This window comes from Callorhinchus milii, unplaced genomic scaffold, assembly GCF_018977255.1.
Source record: "Callorhinchus milii isolate IMCB2004 unplaced genomic scaffold, IMCB_Cmil_1.0 Scaffold4, whole genome shotgun sequence".
Lineage (NCBI taxonomy): Eukaryota > Metazoa > Chordata > Chondrichthyes > Chimaeriformes > Callorhinchidae > Callorhinchus > Callorhinchus milii.
Genome location: NW_024704745.1, coordinates 79,959,597 through 79,983,257, shown reverse-complemented (window position 1 = coordinate 79,983,257; position 23,661 = coordinate 79,959,597). Strand labels below are relative to the sequence as shown.

The window sequence follows — 23,661 nt, the reverse complement described above, 5'->3', positions numbered from 1 at the left end:
TTCACATTGTAAGACCATTTTGACTTTAAGTTTGTGCAGAACTGAGGAACATTTTTAAATTCAGTCTTTATAAACAGTTTTTTGGCAATTCTTAAAGAGTTTTCTGGCACATAATTGTTCTACTTGTACTGTATACACACACACACACACACGTTGTTGCCAAACACAAGCACAATACTGCCATCTAACGCCCCAAAATGACAGACGAATAGAGTTTGACATTGATGAAGAAATCCCAAATGGGAGAGAGAGAATAGATAGCCTTCTGTGCTGTAAAAACTAAATCGATGGGTCAAATTCATACTGTATCATATTTGTAAAAGTGCACGCAAATAGGCTATACCCTGTGGGATCTGTTGAATTGTACTTTTGTGGTAAGTTAAAAGTAATATGTTGATTTTCATTTCAATCTCGAAAGGGTTAACTGGTATCGACCTTTGCCGATGTGAGTTTAGATGGTTAAACGTTATGAAGTGAGACAACAGAAGTTGGGATTGGTCTCCTTAGAGCAGAGAAGTTTAAGCGGAGATTTATTAGAGGTGTTCACAATTATGAGGGCTTTTGATAGAGTAGATAGGGAGAAACTGCTTCCGCTGCGTCAGTGAACGGGGGACATAGATTTACGATAATTGGCAAAAGAACCAGAGACATTTTTTTTACACAGAGAGCTGTTATGGTCTGGAACGCATGGCCTGAAAGGATCGGTGGAAACAGATTTAATAACAACTTTCAAAAGGGAATTGATAGATACTTGAAAAGGAAAAAATTGCTGGGGTACGGGGAAAGAGCGGGGGAGTGGGACCGATTAGGTAGCTCTTCCAAGGAGACGGCACAGGCACGATGGGCTGTAATATACGATTCATTCTTTTGCATGTGGCGCAACTTCCAAACTACCATACTAAAATGATCATAGTTTACCTCGTGTGCCTCTCAGGGAGAGAGTGAGCAGAAAGGCATTTCAGTTTGTGCAACTGANTTTTTTTGTGTGCAAGTTAGAAAACACCAGGTTCAAAATTTAGACGTCACTTAGGATCGCCTGACTTGCCGGTGGAAGGGACGAGCACAGATATTTCAAGTCACCAGATAGGGGAGGATGTGGAACCCAGATCACAAGGAAGGAAAAGGTTGGATGAAGCCTTGCACAGAGGATATTTTTGTGTGTAACTCTCTTTGTTCAGGTCTTGCTACAAAATTCTATGATTATATAATATAATAATATATTTTTTTGAGGGATTATTATCCACCGAAAGCGATCTGCCAATCAACTTAACAACTGGGTTCCTACTTAACGCTAGGTAAACAGAGGTGTTTGGAGTAAAGAAACTTGCCTAAGGTTTTGCCCTGCACGGGAATCGAACCCGGTCCTCTCACTTGCGAGCTGAGTGCTCTAACTACTACGCTATGGGATTCCACAAATGTGACAGAGGAAGGAGACTATTCGGCCTATTGTCTGCATTAGATTGTCATGTACCATCGTCATGAGTGAACTACTTGTCAGCTCAGAAGCAGTATTGAATGGTTTGTTAGTGTATGAGTGACATAGGAGTCCTGTAGCTCAGGTGGAGTCCTGTATCTCAGTGGTTAGAGCACTCGCTTTGCAAGTGAGAGACCTGAGTTCAATTCCAGGCAGAGGGCGAAACCTTGGGCAAGTTTCCTTACTCCACACAGAGCCTAATAATAATCCTCCAAAACCAAAAACAATAATAAATTGGTCATTTTCAATCTACGACTGTTTGTGGGACATTGCTGTGCGCAATTGGCTGCCGCGTTCGCCCACAAATATACAGTCAATTCACTTTACAGTGTGTTCTGTGAAGCGCTTTGGGACGTCCTCCCGACGTGAAAAGCGCTATATCAAATGCAAGGATTATTATTATTATAGGACCCAGTGACACTTGTTCCTTTTCTTTTTTATTCAGCTGCTGCTCTGGTCATTCCTTTTCTAATGAAACACATACCAACTCAAAGTGATGTACTGCACACCTACGTTTTGCTATGGCATTGTACATTGGTGTTCCAATATTTTACACTGTTTACAGTGATTAATCTTTAAGATTCTGAAGGGAATAGGTAATATAGACCATGATAAGGAGTTTTATCTTGTGCTGAGCAGTAGAACTTGAGGACACGGCCTGTGATTGAAGGGGGTAAATTCAGAACAAATCATCAGAAGCACTACTTAGTGAAAAGGCTCCATAAGCAGACAGACGGTGGAAGCAGAAAATGTTGTTTGTTTCAAGAGTAAATAGCTAGATTTCTCCTAGAAAATAATATCTGGGTTACGGTATATAGGTTGGAACATGACATGTCAAGCGACAGCCAGGATGGTGGAAGACGAAGTAGATGGACTTGGGTCTTATTTCGCCAGCAAGTTCTTATGATGACAAAATAAGGTGGGATATTGGTTCAAGCAATAATGCTCGATTGAATAGCCACCATTTATATAGCACCCTTTACATGGGGCAGAGTCTCAGAGCACCAAACCCCATAATTGGTACAAATTTGAACATGCAGATTGAATTAATTTGGAGAATGTTAAAAATGTCTATTTTTTTAAGGGTTTCTCTTCAAATGAATGAACAAAATTGCCCATGTTTTCCTCTCCTCACAGATCCCTCTTGGCCCATGCATCTCTTGCAGCCGAGAGGGTGGCAGAGCCGGTCTTCTTTCCTGGCCACTGTCAATATCATTCTTGGTCGACTCCCATGAAGTATGCAGGAGTGGGCTGGTAAGTTGCCCATTACATTTTTTTCCCCCCATCTAATTCCCCCCCACCCCCCACTGTGCATGGAGATAGATGCTCGCCCACTGCTCAGTGCCTTAGTGAAACGGATGCTTAAAATTTCATCCTCCCACTTTAAGGTTCATCTGCAGGGCTTCGAGGGGTAGACCAGTCAGGAATTGGTATCAGGAATTCTTTCACTCTGCAAAACAAAGCCTTACAGCTAGCTAGAGTGGCTCTAGTTGGACAAGAATCAGAAAATTTGACAGATGGTATCTGCATTAGCAAGTGACACGTTTATAGCTGGTTGGTCTCCAGCAGTACCCCATTGCACATCCTGGGTTCCATAAGTCCTGGCTCTTGCCAACCTGCACCTGATGCTCAGGATTTCAGTAAGCAGGGCACATTGCTCTGGGGAAAGGAAACACCATTCCAGACAAAGGAAAATGCAGGTGGTTTGCATCTGTGAAACTCAGTGGTTGGGTTCTCATAAGCATGGAGATTGGTTTCAACATGTATGACACAGCCAGCTGACCAAAAAATAAATGGTTCCAGCATATTATGCTGTCCCTCAAAAACACTATGAATATAGAAATCAATAGTATAAACCCTGGTTGGCTTAAGGGAAAGCCGTGTTTGCATAATGGCTCCGAATTCTGCGTTATGGTGAATGTTTGTCATTTCAACGCTTACTGAAAAGCGTTAGTTTTGTTATAGGAGCAGGTTCCCACGGGAGATGGTGGAAGCAGATAATCTTAATTCATTCAATTGCAAATTCGATCGATTTCTTTTGGAAAATAATATTTTGTGGTACAGTATATGAGTAATTTGAGACAAGACAAGTATAGTACGACTTGGAAGGACCAGGCAACTTCGGATCCAAGATTCCCAAAGCTTTCCACTGTAGACTAATCCATACAGAATAAATTGTCATCAACATCTCCACTATTGTAGCAGGCGATTACCAGGAGGTTAGAATGCAAACAAAGTGGACCTGGGTCTTTTTATGTCTAACAATTCCTATGTTCCTTTGTTACTTATTATGAGGCCAATTCATGGGTATACATTCGCCCACAAATACCCAGTCACACCGCTTTAAAATATATTCTGTGAAGCGCTTTGAGACGTCTCAACGATGTGATATGGCGCTGCATCAAATGAAAGTATTATTAGTGCTATATTATGTCAAGTGCTTCAAATGTAAAAATATTTCATTTAAAAACTGCAATTTTTAATTAATAAATTAAGTGTTTCTCGTTTCTGGGTGTCTTTTGGAAGCTTTGAACAGAATATTTTGAAGAGGAACCTGATTGTTAGTCGCTTTCCAGGGTTTATAATGCCTTTTAAAAATAATAATTTGGTCACTCAATCCACAACGCTGTGCGCAGTCAATTCACTTTACAGTATATTCTAGGAAACACTTTGAGACGTCTCAACAACGTGAAAATATCAGATGCAAGCATTATTATTATTACTACAGAGGAGTGAGCTCAAGTGAGTCACACCCTTTGTGAATATTGTGTGTGCAAATCTCAGTTTCTGTCAATTTCTCCTACTTAGTCTGTAATTGCCTTCTAAATGATTGCAGTTTGTCACCGATATCTTGGAACTTCCTTCTGCTCTTGTCGTAGCAGCTAGACTCCGGTAGTAGCATTCTCGTCTCTGGGTCAGACGGAACTGGTTCTACGTGGGGAAGGGAAGAGAGGTAAGCAGGGGCTTTGAGGCTGAATTGTCACCAATGTGACACCTCCAGCAGTGGAAGATGGTAATTGAGTAGATTCTTAGGTGGTCTCAGTAGTTTGCTACCTTAGACAGGTTTGACAATAGCCAAGGTACTGTTGATGACTGACCAGCCAGCCTGCAGATCCTGGAAGAGTAGGGGAGTCACTGGTTTGGGGGCATGAAAGAGACTAGAATGTTTCTCACTTGTTTTCGCTTTCAAACACCTCCATGACCTTGCCCCACACTACCTCTGTCACCTCCTCTGACTCTATTATTATAATAATATAATAATAATCCTTGCATTTGATATCACAAGATATACCGTAAAGTGAATTGACTGTATATTTTGTGGGTAAAATGCGGCAGCCGATTGTGCACAGCAGTGTCTCACAAATAGTTGTGGATTGAGTGACCACTTCATTATTATTATTATTAGGGTCTCACTATGCTACAGGACTCCAATAGTAGGTGAAGTGTCTGAGCCTTGACTGATGAGAGTTGGACGATCAGCCACAGTGACTGTTCTCACATGACCGAGTTCCTCAATACTCTACTACCCTGGCTGCTCCTTCTGCTCAGTATCCTGCTTGGGATGTCCTCCCGACGTGAAAGGCGCTCTATAAATGTAATGTTGTTGTTGTGTTGCTTCATGTCCCCATCTAGCCCCAACCTCGTTTCTCGAGCCTTCGCCCCTGAGACCCACTGTGAAACTCCATCCCAGAGTCCCTCAGTCTTGCCCTCTGCCTTCAAAAAACAGTCAACTTATTACATCTCTTCCGTGTGTCGAGAAAGGATACATGATTTTCTTTACCTCAAATGTGGTTTGTCAATGTACAGAAATAATAATAAGAATCCTTTTTGATATAGCACCTTATCGCGAGTTTGAGACGTCTCAAAACACTTCACAGAATGTACGGGAAGTGAATTTTGTGAGTGAAATGTAGCAGCCATTTGTGCACAGCAAGGTCCCACAAACTGTTGTGATCGAGTGACCAAATTATTATTATTTAAATTTTTAAAATTTATTTTGAAGGGATTATTACCCCCTGAAAAGTGATCCACCATCGACTAACAACTGGGTTCCTACTTACTGCTGGGTAAACAGCGGTGCGTGAAGTAAGGAAACACTAATAAGTGAAAACTATTTGAGATGTGTATATGTCGACATTTCTTTTATTTTTCACATGATTGGTATAGTAACGAAAGGAAAAGCTAGCACTTTTTGATGACCGCACACCGACCGAGGTGCCAAAATAAATTGTTTGAGAATCACTAGTGTAAATCCTTTTATTGATGTGGTTACTTCATTTAATGTTTATCCTGAAATGCCTCTTATCTTTCGTTCCTTCATCTACTGTAATAATACTATTTTAAAGGGATCTATAAACCACAACCGAACCTATTCTATAAAGCAATTTCAGGAATGCATTTAACAATTCGTTGCTCTTTCTGGGACGTGGACACCACCTACTGATGGTTTTATATAATTACATGGACCTTGAAGTTGATAAATTTTTGCAGGGTTTCACACACTCGTTCCCCATTGAAGAGTGAAGCCACAGACCATTCATTGTCTTCACAGAAAATACCTACCATGTAAATAATTGATGCGAGTTCAAGCCATAGATCAACATTTTTATAAACACAACTACAGTAGATTTTGACTTAAAGCTATTCTTTTTGTCTTAACGGTTGTCAGTCAATTGACAGATTGCTTTCTGGGGATAATAATCCCTCCCCCGAAAAAGTTGGTCACGCAAGTAGGACAGTGCTGTGCACAATTGGCAGCCGTGTTTCGCCCACAAAATACACAGTCCACTTTCCAATATATCCAGTGAAGCGATTTGAGATGTCTCAACAACGCAATACGGCTATATCAAATCCACTTAATTGTGACATAAAAGACTTGGGAGTATTCTTTAAGAATTAATGTTATCATTTCCTGTGTACCTGGGAGGAAATGTAGGAGCAGTCACCAGACGTGCATTTTTAGTGTACCTAATGTCAAACTGGTTTACTCAATAACCCCATTGTTTCTGTGCATTGTAATGCCATGAGCACCAGCTCACAGTGAGGGGCAGATAAAAAGATGTAAAGTGGTATTGCTTTTACATTTGAGTGTTTTATCTGGAGGTGAGTCCTAATGTCAATTCACTTTACAGTATACTCTGTGAAGCACTTTGAGACGTCTCAAAGGTGTGATTAGGCGCAATATCAAATGCAAGTATTATTAAATCAAATTCAAAGATTTTTATTATATATTCTCAATTTTCTCAACGCTACATATATGATATATAACATCATCAAAATCTTTCAAAGAGCTACATGGAATTTACTGTAATATATATGGTGACTATGTACTTGTAGTCGAACGCAGTGGTCAATTTGCGCACAGCAATGTCCCATAATATTATAATAATAATCCTTGCATTTGGTAGCGCCTTAGCTTGTTCTCGAGACATCTCAGGATTTTACTATGAATTGTATTTGTAGGCAAACAATCAGCCATGAAGTGAATGACCAATTTATATCAGGACAACCCATATCTTTTTTGAGCAGTGCATGAGATCTTTAACATCCACCTGAACAGGCAATTGGTTTAATGTGTTATCCACAGCCTGGACTGTGAACTCAAAATCCTAATGTGACCTTGAACCCGCAACCTGATGTTGAGTTGCTGGGTCATGGCTGACACCGAATGTCTTGACAGCCGGTATATGTATTGGCTTCTGTGCACATGGAAACTGCTGTTAGATGTTCTGATTGATCTCGCCACCTCAGTAACAACAAAATCATGAAACACTGGCTGCAGGAAAGGTGGGATTCAGATGTTTCCACCCTCCCTCCTCTCCCTTCTTTACTGTTTGGCTATGGAAGATCATTAAACAAATTCTAATGACAGTTCATACAAGAGCAGTACATAATTTGCAAAAAGAAAGTGGCGTCCGAAAGTCTGGAGAAAGTAAGCGGCTGGCGGTCCATTCCTGCTTTCTTTCCAGTGCTTCGATTTAAAACTGGGAGAATGCTTTTTTCCTATTTTAAAACATCAGGGAAGTACCCAAGAGATATTGGTGTGAGAGAGTGAATCCGATCCTGTGAAGAGATCATTAACCCGGGCACTTAGTCTCTGCAGTTAGCTCCTTCATCTTGTCAAACACAAGTGTTCCTCAGCCAGTTTCCCTCTTTGATCTAACCAGCACTTTCTGTGATTAATGGAAAAAGCCTTATAAATAATGATTAGCTTCTTTTTTAACTACAGCTATTTACAGTGATGAAGGGTGAAATTTCAGATATTCATTTTTGTGGCTGTATATTTACCCATTTACATGTGGGTTTTATATTTAATATAATTGAGAAAATGTCCATGCCCTTATTATTTCTACTTTTGATGTATTTAACTGGTTTAATTTCATCGTATTCTCTTTTAGTGAGTAATAATATTGTTCAAATTCCTGATGTGACATGAAAGGCGCTTCATAAATGCAATTTGTTGGACGTTAAAAAAATTGAGAGATTCATGAAACATGTTGGAGTTTTGAGTGGGTTGCAATCAGAGCAATATAATAAATCAATACATGCACACAGGGTTATTTCTGGATTATTTTTGAATTTAGGTTGCCTTATGTTCAAAAAAATTATTTTTAAATTCATGAAAACTTAAATTTAATAATAATCCTTGAATTTGACACAGCACCTTATCACATCTTCCAGATATTTCAAAGCGCTTCACAAAATATACTGTAAAGTGAATTGCCTGTATATTTTGTGGATGAAATGTGGCAGCCAATTGCGCACAGCAGCGTCCCACAAACAGTCGTAGTTGGGTGACCAAATTATTATTTTTTTAAATATATTTTTACTTTTTTTTTGAAGGGATTATTACCCCCCAGGAAAGCAATCCGCCAATCGATTCACAACCAGGTTCCTTTTTACTGCTAGATAGACATAGGCATGTGGAATAACAAACCTTGCCTAAGGTTTCGTCGTCCCCGGGAATCGAACCCAGGTCCTCTTGCTTGCGAGGCGAGTGCTCTAACCAATATGCTACAGGAATCCATTATGTGTAATTGGCAGCCCAACCTAATCAGGATTATGAGCAACCTGGAGCTAGTAGCCTAATGCAGTAGTGGAAAACATCTGAATCCCACCTTTGTTGCAGACTTTGTTAATCGCATTATTCTCATGTGCACATAAACTTTCTATAAATATGGGTTGCTTTTGGGCAAGTCTGATATTTCCATTTAATTATATAGAGAATAATGGATATTCAGGAATTTAGTCACCACACCTCGAGGAAGAATGGATTGGCTTACAGTGATTTAGTATTCTGCCTGATCACTTCTTCGACTTAGGTGCCAGTTGGCTCAGATTCCAGGTACCTCCCTTTTTGTCAGAAGTTGTGGGTTCAAGCCTCTGTTGGGACTTTGAGTTCATAATCAAGGTTAACACTAGCACCATTATGTTTCTCCAGATAAAATTGGTTACTTTATGGCTGTGTTTGTTCACCTTCACCACGTTGTCTGCCTATATGCTTATCTTATACCAAATGCTAATAATTAATAATAATTAGTAGTATTATTAAAAGTTGCCCAAACCATAATTTTGGTTTCCCGATCCACATCATTATCAGTGACCAAACCTTCGGCTATTGCAACGCTCACCTTTGAAACTTTCTCCCTGTATATCTGTCTTTAAATCTCACCTAACACCTTCTTCTTTAACCGTTCTTAAAGTTGCCTCCCCTTTCTTCTCTTCCCCCTCCCTGTTCTCCCTCACTCAGTGTCCGGGCCCATCCCTGTGAAGTACTTGGGCATTATCCTGTATGAAAGGTGCTATATAAATCCAAGTTGTGTACAAATTGGCTGCCATGGTTACCAACAAATAATCCCTTCACTTTACGGAAAACTTTCTAAAGCACTTGAGACATTCTCGATGTCGGATGCTGTATCAACTGCACCAATTATGATTAAGTCTGTTAAGTAAGGAATACTGCTGGAGCATTCCGTGATGGTTGCCATTCTCCTGCTATCCAGCAAGACAGTTCAAAGCTATTCATTTAGGAACCAGTGTCCCAATAACCATATAACATGTGAAAGAGACAAATAGCCGTGGGTTGAGTGACCAAATTAGTAATTTTTCATTTAATTTTTTAAGGGATTACCCTCAGAAGCAATCTACCATTCGACTAACAACAGGTTTCCTACTTACTACTAGGTAAACCAAGGCATGTGGAGTAATGAAACTAAAGTTTTGCCCTGCCAGGGAATCAAACCCGGGTCCTCGCTTGTGAGGCGAGTGCTCTAACCGCATTTATTCTGTGATGTAGGATGCTGGAGTTCACCTGTGTGAATTGTCGCTTTTGATTAAAAATGTTTAGTGATTTTAAACACAAGCTACTTCCTCAACATAGGAGTAGAGCAAATTAGACCAGGGTAGAATATTCACTTCACTATAAACATTTTGAATTCAATATTGTAGAAAGAGATATGGAAAATACCTGACTGGGCTTGAGCAAATTTCTTTCAGATATTGTTACCCCATTTTGGGGGGGTCAGTTGGGTGTCTGTCACATGTGGAAACCCATCACTGTGCTCAGTGGTTAGAGCAATCGCCTTACAAGCGAGAGACTTGGGTTCGATTCCCGGCAGTTCAGGGCGAAACCTTGGGCAAGTTTCCTTACTCCACACACCTGATAATAATCCCTCAAGAAAAAACACAATAATAATTTGGTCACTCAATCCACGACTTCTTTGTGGGACGCTGCTGTGCGCAATTGGCTGTTACGTTTCGCCCATAAATATAGTCAATTCACTTTACAGTGTATCCTGTGAAGCGCTTTGATACGTCTAGGAGACGTGAAAAGCACTATATTAAATTTAAGGATTATTATTGTTAAGATTATCCAAACTCAAACTGAGAATTCCATGTATACCACCTACACATGGAAATCCCACAGATAGATTGTTGGAATTGATTGCGTACTAACAATCTGTTGTTAGTCCTCCCTAAGCCTAACAGATGGAAAAATTAGCCATTTGCCTGTTGCAAGTGAGAAATCCAAAGCTAGTGTAATGTATTTCCAAGAAACAAAGTCCAGTAAACAAAGCTGGTTCCAAGAAGATAACAGTATTGCTTTCCTCATCCACTAAACTTTTATGCTGGCGCTATTTATACCATTGAGATATGGGCTAAGTTTCATATTGAATGCGGGTTTGAATGAAACAACATTGAAGTGTTATTGTAATGAATGCCTAACATGTATATAGTGGTCAAACAGGTTGAAGTCCGTTATTCAAACATAACATTTACAGAACATCTTGTTATTGTTAGTAGATTTTTTTTGCATTTAGGAATGGAAGATTTTTGAAACCTCATCATAATTTTGAACCAACTGTTTAATCTGTTGTGGAGTCCTATAGCTTAGTGGTCAGAGTACTCGCCTCGCAAGTGAGAGGACTTGGGTTTGATTCCCGGGCAGGGCGAAAGAAAGGGCAAGTTTCCTTATTCCACACGCCTCTGTTCACCTACCAGTAAGAAGGAACCTGGTTGTTAGTCATTTGGTGAATCGCTTTTCTGGTGGTATTAATTCCTTAAAATTAAAAGAAAACTTACAGTCAATCCACTTTACATCGAGAAGATGTGGTAAGATGCTATATCAAATGCAAGGACTATTATCATTATTGTATATTGCATTTCTTTCATGAATTTCACGAATGACATTAATCAATCAGCAAAAAATTGGCAACTATTCCTTTTTCTTCACAGAACATGGACATTATGTGGGACCCCAGAATATCTTGCACCAGAAGTGATACAGAGCAAAGGCCACGGGAGGGCAGTGGACTGGTGGGCGCTAGGTGTGCTCATGTTTGAAATGCTATCAGGGTAAGTGTGTTTTGAAATTTTTGAATTAATGTTCCTAAACATTCGTAGCATTGAGACGTCCTTTTATTTAAATTTGTTGTTTAAGAATACAGGATGCTACGATTATTTTGAAAACATATATATTTGAAAGCAAAAATTATTCCAATTATGTATAAAATGTTTTGGGTCAGATTAATGAGAATTGAGTAATAACCATTGTGGAGTCCTGTAGCGTATTGCTTAGAGCACTCGCCTCGTAAATGAGAGGATCGGGGTTCAATTCCCAGGCAGGGCGAAACCTTCGGCAAGATTCCTTACTCCAGCTCCTCTGTTTACCAGCCGTATGTAGGAACCCGGTTGTTAGTGGATTTGCAGATCGCTTTCTGGGGGTAATAATTCATTCAAAAAAATAATATTAAAAATAATAATTTGGTCACTCAATCCTCGACTGTTTATGGGACGCTGCTGTGCCCAATTGGCTGCCGTGTTTCACCCACAAAATATACAGTCAATTCACTTTACAATATATTCTGTAAAGCGCTTTGAGATGTGTTTCCGACATGATCAGGTAATACATTAAAACAATATATACACAACAATTTTTTGCCTATTTGTTTAAAGTTAATTTGATTCATTCTACATGTTAGGGAGGATTTAGTTTTTACCTATTTTATTTATTTTGAATAATAGGGATTAGGATTAATATCTAGTCAGAAAGTCTGGCTAACTGGACTGGATCTACCCCTGTTTGTCTGTTTAGCTGGTGGTTTACTGTACATGCTCTTTTACCATTGCCATTCCACCCTACATTCTGGTCATCCATTTAAAACTTTGTCCAAGCTCTGTTGTTGCTTCAAAAAAAATACTGCAATAGATTACTCTCCCTTCAAGGAAGCCCTATTCACTTTCTCTGGTGGCTTTTATTATTCCTTACAGAGGTCTCGTAAATCCACAGATAATCTCACAGCTTTGTACTTTCCGTTATCATTTAGCTGCATTTTGTCAATTGATGTTAGCGTTCCCCCGCCTCTAAGCACTCCTACACCGCTCTGATTTTCAATTAAATATTCTGGTCACCATGTGGCCAATTTTATCAGACACTTCCTTGTTATGTACTTGGTGCCTTGTTTCTCTCCGCCACCCACCATACCTCTGGATTCCTAATTAATTCAACACACAGTCCGGGGTCCCTAAGCCTTGGCTCTCGCCAACCTTCGCCTAATACTTACCAGAATTAGGTAAGCAGGTTGTGTCCCTCCAGGGAGAGAGAGAGAGGGAATGCGCATTCCATTCCAACAATCCTATCTCTGGGATTTCTGTGTGTAGATAATAATAATAATAATAATCCTTGCATTTGATATAGTGCTTTTCAAGTCTTCTAGACATCCCAAAGCGCTTCACAGAATATACTGTAAAGTGAATTGACTGTATATTTGTGGGCGAACGCGGCAGCCAATTGCGCACAGATGGGATGCATGGAATCCTCAGTTTGGTTTGGAGACTCTTCAGCAACAGTGATGGGTTTCCACGTGTGTCAGACACCCGGCTGACTCCCAAAAAACATAAGGATTCCTTTTCTACAGAAGGATTCCACTTATTTGATCTAATTTAAACATATAAACATGGATGAATTTTCACCACTAAACGAAATGTGTATTAGTTAATTTTTTTTTCAAGAGGATCTTGAAAAATACTGCATTTTCATGTTCTTATTTATTCGTCAATGTCAGTCTGATATTTCCCGACCCCCTCTACTCAAAGCCTGGCTGTCACTTCAAATTTTACTCACACCTCGTAATTCAATGATATGGTTATCCTAGAAAATGTTTCCATTTTCATAAATGTAATATGATTGTCAGCCAAGAGCAATAAATCAGACCTGGGTGGCACTGCAGGAGGCACGGTGGTCTGGAGCAGCTTTCTCGGTTATTACTAGGCAGGAAAATGTAGGCTTTCTATTAAAGTGAAAAATATTGGATTTGGAAAATGTTACTAAAGGGTAACAAAGATGAGACGTTTCGATTTAGTGTAGTTCTGAATTAACAAATGGCACAAAAGATTAGCCTTTTCACGGAGAAGGTAGATTGATCTCCTATATTGTTTTGAACACAGTCTGTATTCAGGTTATCCAAATCCATAATAATAATCGTTGGATTTGATGTAGCGCCTTATCACATCTTTGAAACGTCTCAAAGCGATTCACAAAATATACTGTAAAGTGATTTGACTGTATTTTGTGGGCGAAACGCGGCAGCCAATTGCACCCAGTCTAGAATTATTTAATGTCATACAAATGTCTCATAGATTTTTTTAAAAAATAACATGGCAGTGACGCATCAAATTTGTTGCCTGATTCTTTGCCCTTTGGTCCAGTGCAGATCAGATATGGAAATGTTTTGGCTTGGTGTAGTGTAATAATGAGCAGAATAAATTGATTTGCTCGACCATAGGCAAGTTGGTCATTTGAGTGGATTCATGTGGGGTGAAAACATTTTAATTTGAATGGTGCCAGTCATCATGGCTCCCATTCCCACTTTTCACACCACGAGTGCTGGAGTTTTGTTCAAGAGGCTATTGGATGGTAGCTGTGGACAGAAACAACAATAACTTGCATTTATATAGAGCCCTCCTTGCCGGGGGGCGTCCCAGAGCACTTAACAATGGTGGAGCCCGATGCTGAAACTCTGGAACTCTCTCCCTCTATCCCTCCGCCTTGCCCCTTCCTTCCCCATCTTCAGGTCGCGCCTGAACACCTTCCTCTTTGACTGTGCCCCCTCCCCACGACTTGGCATCATGCTCCACTACTGTTAAGCGCTCTGGGATGCTATCCTGTGAGCGCCTTGGGACATCCTCCCTACGGCAAAGGCGCTATACAAATGTAATTTTGTATTAGGAGGAGCGCTATATAGATGCAAGTTGTTATTGGAAAAGGAAATTCTTATGTGTCTCACTTTTCCCTTGATCAAAGGATCCTTTACAGGATTTTGGAGTGGATTATATAAATAGCCCGTTATATGATGTTGTCACAAAGGAAAATTTAGTTTTCAGTGTTTCTGATTTGCTGAGAACATCAAACAGAACATCACATAACAATCTACTCTTAAATTCTATGAGGATCCTTTATAGCTTTGACTAGAGGGTAATGGGAGAGGGACTAGGAGGGTTGGAGGCTCGTGAAGTATAAACGTCAACACAGACTACTGCTCTGAATACATTCAATGTAGTCTTTATGTAGTGCCTTTCATGTCGTCAGAACATCTAAAAGCATTTGGCAATATTGGGGAGCTGGGGGTGGGGGAGGGCAAAGATAACCAAAAGTGTGGTCTCGGAGAGACTGAGTTCCAGAGAGTGGGGGCAAAATGATCTGTTTTCCTGCTCGAGACTATGTAATCAAGACTTGGTATCCAAAGTGACCTTCACAAATAACTGATTTAATTTGCATCCGTAATTGCTGTCATTTCCCATTATTTGATAAAAGATAAGATTTATGTGTCAAGAGCGCATTAAGCTATGAAGGTTCAGCTACACAGTACACAGTCACTCGACTTTACAGTCAACCCTGTGAAGCGCTTTGAGACGTCCTTGTGGTGCGAAAGGTGCTATATCAAATACAAGAATTATTATTATCACCAGATGTTAAACTGAAGTTGATTGATGTACATTCTTTGTGTACGTACTCTGGTGCTTTCAGTTGAGAATGATATTTCCCCTCACGTGTTAATTGAAGGAAATGTAAAATATGCTTTTGGTAGTAAATTTTTCCAGACTGCACCTATAAAACCTTTATTGAAGCTTAAAAGTTTACAGCAGGGTATGTGTACTCTGTGAACTGCTGGAGGAATTTTGATGGCAGGTGTCCTTTTTGGTATAGGCATCTTTTTTGAAGGGGCGTAATGTTGTATTATATGTTGTATGATAAATAATCTTTGAATTTGAAATACATTCGCAACACAATTTCTATTATCCCAGGGGTAATAAACCCTTTAAAAAATAATAATAATAATAATTTGGTCGCTCAATCCATGACTGTTTGTGGATCACTGCTTAATGCAATTGGCTGCCGTGTTTTGCCCACAAAAATATATAATCAATTCACTTTACAGTATATTCTGTGAAGTTCTTTGAGACGTCTCAGCGACGTGATAAAGCGATATATAAAATGCAAGGATTATTATTAAAAATGCATCATTAAGACTCTTAGGACAGGTGGTAAAAGTTGCTTGGATTAGTATGTAAGTCATGCCTCCATCAAAAATACTGCACAATTTTTGCACAAAACCTCAGTCTCATGCTTATCTTAAACAAAAAGATTTGTTTAACGTTGAGTGGGAATTGAGCTACGGTTACCATAGTAATCCCATTGCTTGTACAGTAAACCATATTAGTCGGGGCAATAACATTTAGTATGGACTGGCGTGAAGTCCGAGTTACAGGCAAACTTGCACAGATCGGATAAAATTTGATTTAAACAATAATCTATACTGTGCATCTGTAATTCAATGCAGTTGGTAAGTGCGCATGTGGTGACAGGTCAAGACTATGATTCCTGCGATTCAATAGATCTTGACCCATCGTCGCTTGTGCACTCACCATCATTGGAATCGCATTGAATCGCAGGAAATTAAGCTTTTCTGCAGTTGGGGCGATGGATCAAGACTACATTTCCCGCCATTCAATGCAGCCGGCCAGTAAGGGCGCATATGTTAACGGGTCAGGACATCGTTGCCTGCGTTTCAATTGTGCACAGCGGTGTCCCACAAACAGTCGAGGATTGAGTGACCAAATTATTAAAATAATAAGTAAAATAATTTAAATTTTGAAAGCTAATGGAGGCTTGTGTTAGTCCCAAAAGATGAGAGATGCTCTGTTTCTTAAGATAAGACTTATGCGAGTTTTACTATATTGCCTAAATGTATTAGTACATTTTGTTTTGCAGAACTGCAATGCTGAAACTAATGAATTGAAGTTTCTAGTTTGATTTATTACAATACTGTTTTTTCAAGGGTAGAAACAGCTGATCCTATTCAGACTAGACTTAACCACTCACCTCTGCAATTTCATTTCACTATTGACTGCTGGTTCCTCGCCAATTTGCAGTGTAGTAATTTTTCTTCTGCCTGTGGCCTTTCTCCTGTCTGGCATCGAAGCTCCCTTTTAGTGAGTATGTGATGCATTGCTTCTTTTCTGCCCCCTCCCTTCCCACCACCCCCACCCCCCACACCCACCCACACACACTCACACATTAAAAAAAATCCCCTCCACAGTGTCGCATTGTTTTATATTTTTCTACATATTATCTTTGTACTGAAATTTCGGGTGAGCTTTCTATAATTTTTTTTACTGCAAATACACGTGAAATAGGAGGTAAAGACTAATATTGCTACGTATTAAGTCTGAATTTTAGAAATAATATAATAATAAACCTTGCATTTGATATAGCGCCTTATCACATCGTTGAGATATCTCAAAGCGCTTCACCGAATATACTGTAAAGTGTAGTGACTGTATATTTTGTGGGCAAAATGCGGCAGCCAGTTGCGCACAGCAGTGTCCCACCAGAGTCTCAAAGCACTTCACTGAATGTATTGTAGAGTGTAGTGACTCTCTTTTGGAGGCAAAACCCAGAGCCAATTGCGCACAGCAGTGCCCCACAAAACAGTCGTGGATTGAGTGAGCATATTTGTTTCTTTTGGGGGAGGATTCTTACCCTGAAAAATTACATTTGCATAGTGCCTTTCACATCAGGAGGACATCCCAAGGCGCAGAGGTGTGAGGAGTAAGGAAACTTGCCTAACATTTCTCCCTGCCCGGGAATCAAACCCGGATCCTCCTGCTTTGTGAGGCGAGTGCTCTAACCACTAAACCAGATTAGTCCCAGATTTATGCCTTCCCCTATACCCTTCTCAAATATTGATCCAATTCCCTTTTTGAATGCTATCATGGGTTTGGTTTACAGATTGGTGCAGACTGGTTTGGAGCCACATGAGCTGTTTAGTGTATGGTCATTAATATTTATGAGTCTTTTGGTCATTCAATCCTCAAAAATTCAGTTTACTTTTCGTATCCCAACCGTTTATAGTACACTTCATGTCACAAGGTTGGAGAATGTTCTCCAGTAATTAGAAGGTATATAGAATTATAGATCGTTCTAGGTAGCAGGATATTTACAAAGTTGTAAATTTGTGGACAAAATGCTCCTCTTTGTGTTCAGTTTCAATTTACAAGTGAATTTTAATAGCTTTCATTTACTGGTACCTGCAACAGGAAGGCATGATAAGCCAACTGGCTTCCGATGGGCTGTACATTTCTATGGTAACCAGTTTAATAGTCCAGTCTGTGTGGTATTGAACGCTTGTTACTCCAAACAAATTTTTACAAAATTATGTAGATGTATATTTGTTGACTAAAAATGTTTCATAATTTTTAAGTTGTTAATTACCTAATAATAAGTAGGAACCCAGTTTGTCGATTCGCAGGTTGATTTCCGGAGTTAATAAAATCCCCTCCTGCCCCCACCCCACCACCAACCCCCAAAAATTGGTCGCTCACTCTATGACCGTCTGTGGGAGATTGCTGTGGGTAATTGGCTGCCGCGTTTCACCCCCAAAAAGACAAGTCAAATCACTTTGCAATACATTGTGTGAAGCGCTATGAGATGTCTCAATGACGTGATACAGTGCTACATCTGATGTAAGGAAGGATTATTATTTTGTATTCATTGTTTCTCTGACTGCTCTACAGGTACCCACCATTTTTTGATGACAACCCCTTTGGAATTTATCAAAAGATCCTTGCTGGAAAGTTGGAATTCCCAAAGCATCTTGATTTCTATGTGAAGTAAGTTTCAATTAAGCTCTGTACTATACTGAAATGGTTGATGAGATGGAGATGTATATATTGAATATTATTCTTCAACTTACTTTCTGTGTATTCCCTGCAGCACTTCGAACCAAGTATGATTATATCTAAGAAAAAACACAAATTACCTCACCAATTTTATGTGAATAGCATGTTCAACTATCAAGTTTATTGCTGTTAGAAACCTATCTAATGTTAATTCATTGCGAACAGGAGAAGGGGTTTGAATGTAATTTAAACTTGTTGTGCAGCAGATGTGCTTACTTGTCCTTTCAGTTCCTTGTTAGTCCTAGATTTTGTTTTTGCAAGCTATGTTCTTAAAATCAAAAAGAAATAATAATAAATTAGTCACTTCAGTCCACAGCTGTTTGTGGGACGCTACTGTGTGCAATTGGCTGTCCCGTTTCACCCACAAAATATACAGTCAATTCACTTTACAGTGTATTCTGTGAAGTACTTTGAGACGTCTCGAAAACGTGATCAGACGCTGTATCAACTGCCAGGTTTATTATTATTAATGGATTTCAAGATCCTCTCACTCGTTTTCAAATCCGTTGGTACCGTTGCACCTCCCTACCTCTCAATCGCCTTATTCCCCCACTCCACCACCCGCTGCCTCCTGTTTGTTCTCTCGTCCCCTCCACTCCACCATCGGTGGCCGTGTCTTTTGCCATTATTCACCGAAACTCTGGAATTCTTTCCCTCAATCCCTCCGCCTTGCCCACTTCATCCCCACTGTTAAATCCTGCCTAAAGACCTTCCTTTATGATCATCACCTTCCCTCTCTCGCTGGCTCGGAATCAGACTCGGCCACTGTCAAGTGCTCTGGTACGTTACCCTGCGTGAAGGGCGCTATATAAATGCAAGTTGTTGTACAATGTCTCTTTACAGTACTCTTTTCTGAATCTGTAAAAAGTGTATTTCAGACAACTGCTATGCAGCGACTGGGACTGTCAAATAACCGGATCTTATTCCCTGTACCTAACCCATGGAATGAATGTTCTCACTCAGCACGATTGAGGCTTAGCTTGCACTGTTTTCCCCCAAACCTATATTAGGCGCAGGTTGGCAAGAGCCAAGGCTTGGGTATCCCAGAGTGTGCATTGGGGAACTGCTGGAGTCTTAACCAGCTAAACCCACATAGTTTGCCATTGATATTGCTGCCTGACAAGCTTTCCCACTGCTTGTCCAGCTGGGACCACCCTATCCATTAGGGCTTTGACTTGCAGGGTTAACAAGAGCTGAGTCGGATGACTCCCTGCCCCCAGTGGCTAGTCTGCCCTTCCATGTCCTGTCAATGAGCCAGGCTGGGCTGTGCTGTCATCAGCAGTGAGTGCCCTGGAAGACTTCGGCCCTGGCTAAGTCTTGAAAATAGAAGAATGTGTGCCTGCTGTTTTATTTGTTCCTGTTCTGTAATTTATTTACCAGGTAGCCCAATTGCTTGGCAAACACAGTTGATACTGTGAAGTTTTTTTTAAATCTCTATGTTCCAATGGAATTAGTTGGCAGAAATTGAATTGGAGGCTGAATAGTAATAAAAATAACCAAAATATCAAAGAAAGTAAGCATGTCTCTATTACAACATCTGGTTTATGTTCAATCTTGGGTGCCTTATGTTGGCCAAGGAGGAAATTCACCATCAATTCACCAGTGTGATAGCTGGGATGAAGGTGATATCTGTGCTGAGATGCTAAATAAATTTAGGTTATATTCCCACATCTGATAAGACAAACTGAGTGATATGAAAACAAGAATTTTGACAAAGGAGGTAGGAAACGACACTTTCACCTCGTGAAGAATCGAAAACATAGTGACATAACGTTAAAATTGCAGCTTTGTTTCCCCAAATGACCAAGCGGGTAAAGGCACCATTTAGTAGTGTATGGTTAGAGAGCTCGCCTCACAAGTGAGAAGACCCAGGTTTGATTCCCGGGTGGGGCGAAACCTTAGGGAAATTTTCTTACTCTAGCACCTCTGTTTACCTAGCAGTAAGTAGAATTGGTTTCCAGGGATAATAATCCTTCCCCAAAAGAAAAAAATGTAGTCACTCAATCCACGACTGTTTGTGGGGCACTGCTGTGCGCAATTGACTCTGGGTTTTGCCTACAAAAGATAGTCACTACACTTTACAATATATTCTGTGGAGCCCTTTGAGAAGTCTCAATGACATGATAAGGCTCTATATCATATGCTAAGATTATTATATTAATAGTAGCACTTAGTCATACAGACTTAAAGGTTATGCTGAGGAAGCTGATCTCAACCAGTGCAGCAATTAGGATACATACTACAGTACTAGTAGTTTCAGTGTCACGTGATTAGAGAGGAGAAAACTCCGGCTCCTAATGGTTATCCAGAGACCTTTCCTGAATGATACGTATATCTTACCTGTGACTGTTCTTCATTGTTTCAGAGACCTCATAAAGAAACTTCTGGTTATTGACCGGACAAGACGATTAGGAAATATGAAGGTAAATAAAAAGTGATGGTTTGCTGAAAGCTGTAAGATATTTGTACCTACGTAGATAACCAATTTCTTTTTTTTTACAGTCTTTTGAAATTGTCAAAGCGAATTGCACAAATCATTTTTTATGTGCTTAGGAATGAATTACTGAAGTGTATATATATATTAGTGGTGGCCAAACTGTGACTGGAAGTGGCCCCCGACCATTCGCACAAGTATAGGGAAGTCCGTATTCGATCGATTGTGTGTTTTAATTTTTTTCTGAAAAAAAATCCTGATTGATTTATCTCATAAATTCAGAAATATTCAATCAAGAAAATGTATTTTGTCAGGCGACCATAAAGGTTGACCACCACTAATGTATATCTAAAGACTCCCATTTCGGAGTTCCTCTGCACCCCTCCCTCACCTCTTTTCAGATCTGTCTCAAGATCTTCCTCTTTGACCGCACCTTCGGTCACCTTTCCCTTTCCCTAACCGCACCCTCAGCTCCCACTACCAGCTCAGAGCCCAAGCCAAGACCGTCAAAGACCTTAGGAAGTCTACCCGACATGAAAGAGATGTATGAATATAAATTTTGCAATGTATAAATGTAAATTTGTATTGTAAGTTGCTTTCTGGTGTGTGAGGAAAACATCAATCTGCTTAGTGAAATGGGAACTTGGCCAGAGTAGGATGTCTAAGTGAGGAAGGAGTGCTGAAACAGATGTTAATGAGTGGTTTTCCAATTGTGTTTGAGATGTTACCTAACAATACTAAAGATGTAGAAGAGCAAATACTTCAATAAAATAACTCATCCAAACATTGTCATCTTCACACATTCCCAAAAATGATTTTTTTTTAAAAAAATGCCTTGTTTTTATAAAACTTTGTGACTCATTTACCTGTCCTTCAGATCAGACATCAAATTGAGGTTACATTTGCCTGTTTGGGGCGGAGAGGTGGTGGGGGAGATAAAGAGGAGACATTGAAGAGCCCATGACGCTATTGGAAAAGTTGACTTTTGCCAATTTTCAATATCATTTATATTAGAATTCTCTGTCACAAAGTCTGGAGTTGAATCAGTCCATAAATTCTTTTAAAATGATTAGACAGATGTTTGCAAAAGATGAATATGAAAGGTTATGGGAAGAGCAAGCAGGACTGCTCTAACCACTGAGCTGCAAGACTCTACTTTTTGTCATTTTTTGTAAAAATTTATGGATGCACAGTCATTAATAGCACCAAGCTGCTGCTTATCTTTGATAACATAGTATTTTGTTTTTGTTGTGTTTGAATTTCTGAAAACTAATTGTCAGACGTGGTAATTTCCTGTAGCAATGGAAAGGGCTCTGGATGGGATGACTATCTTGAGGTCTACCTGGGTACAGTTTCTTTGATGATGATTGATGAGGTCTAGGATTCCACTTAATATGTAATGAAGAAGAGTTTGAGTAGCTGGAGCTCAGCTGGATTCAAGGTAGTGCGTTTGGCAACGGAATATCAGCATCAAGTCAACCCTCTGTGGTGTTCTTGGTGATCTGGTTCCTGAGCCAAGCGGATCCACAGTACTCTAGGGAACTACTGATGATGGACCAGCTAACCTATCCCCAGGACTTGGAGGGATAGATGAGTTACTCGGAGCAGGGATTCTTCTCACTCAGCTCCTGTTAATCCTGCAAGCCAAAACCCTAACGGGTAGAGTGGTTCCAGCTGGACAAGCAGCGGGAAGCTTGCCAGACTCTCATGCTCTCAATGGCAAGCTATGCAGTTTTAGCTGGTTAGACACCACCAGTTACCGCAACAACAACCACAACAAAATTACATGTGTAAAGCGCTTTTCACGTTGAGAGGACGTCCCAAGGTGCTGGACAGACAGAATTTCGGACCCGAGTTGGGGGTCGTGGTCGGGCAGGGTGGAGGGAGGGGGGGAATCAGGGAGATTGAAAGCACGGTCAAAGAGGAGGGATTTGAGATGGGTCTTGAAGATGGCAAGGGAGGGGATGAGACGGAGGTACTGCGGGATGGATTTCCGGAGGGTGGGGGCAGAATGGCAGAAGGCCTGCCCGCCAATGGTGGGGTGGGCGAGGCGGGGGACGTGAAGCAGGCCGGAGCCCGCTGAATGGAGGGAGCGAGCAGGATGGTAGGGGGTTAGAAGGTCGCAGAGGTAGGGGAGAGCAAGACCACGGAGAGCTTTGAAGTTGAGGACCAAGATCTTGAACTGTATCCTCTGTGTGATGGGAAGCCAATGGAGTCGAGAGAGGATGGGGGTGATAGGGTCATGGAGCCTAGTGCGGGAGAAGTTTCCTTGTGTAGATGTCATGCAAATGTGGAACCCTGTCTGGTTTGGATACTCTTTCTTAATCAAGGTGATGAGTTTCTGCATGCGCCAGACACCTCGCTTTTTCAAAACAAAAATGAAATTGCATTCATAGCATTTAATTATAATTGCAACTTTCCAAAGCAAGGTCTGACTCGCTTTATGAGCAATGGTAAAATAGCAACATAAGTGGTAAATTCAGTTGGCTTCACTGCATCAGGGAAGGTAAACAATATGCAGTTGTAATTTTATGGGATCAGTGGCCGTCTCTATTGGGATGAATTAAAAGGAAACAAGAAGTGATAAGCAAACCAAAACAGATCACAATTAATGAGTTTGGCGAAATAATGGTCTGCATAAAATTCCACAAATATAGCTGACCTAGCAGTTTATTCCGTAATTATAGAGTTCTTTATGGTGTAGGTTTGATATAAACTGATACGTTATGTCTTAGAGATTTGCAGTTCATGTCGCAGCTGTAAATCATTTAGAATTGAATGAACAATAGGGATATTACTGATTTACTGGCTCCATACTTTCCACACATAACTCAGCCTTCATGTGAAAAAGATTAATGAGAGAAAGCAGAGTTTCAGATAAAGTAGTTCAGTGGTCAAATGACTGAATGACAAAGCTCTTGAGAGCTATATTTATCAGCAGGAAAGCCCTGCATAACATTTGTTTTTACTTAAGTGGCAACTTGCCACAATCAACCAAGTTATAAGATTCAGA

The 23,661-nt window shown here is 40.2% G+C and overlaps 1 protein-coding gene across 1 annotated transcript in view; it reads left to right on the top strand.

The window, feature by feature from the left end:
* The window catches only part of prkx (protein kinase X-linked), a 66,938-nt gene that overhangs the window by 29,050 nt on the left and 14,227 nt on the right, over positions 1–23,661 (top strand). Inside the window, exons 4-6 of the mRNA XM_042334289.1 lie at positions 11,210–11,329; positions 18,050–18,145; positions 20,580–20,637. Coding sequence (XP_042190223.1) covers positions 11,210–11,329; positions 18,050–18,145; positions 20,580–20,637 — 274 coding nt within the window. The remainder of the gene's footprint in view (positions 1–11,209; positions 11,330–18,049; positions 18,146–20,579; positions 20,638–23,661) is intronic.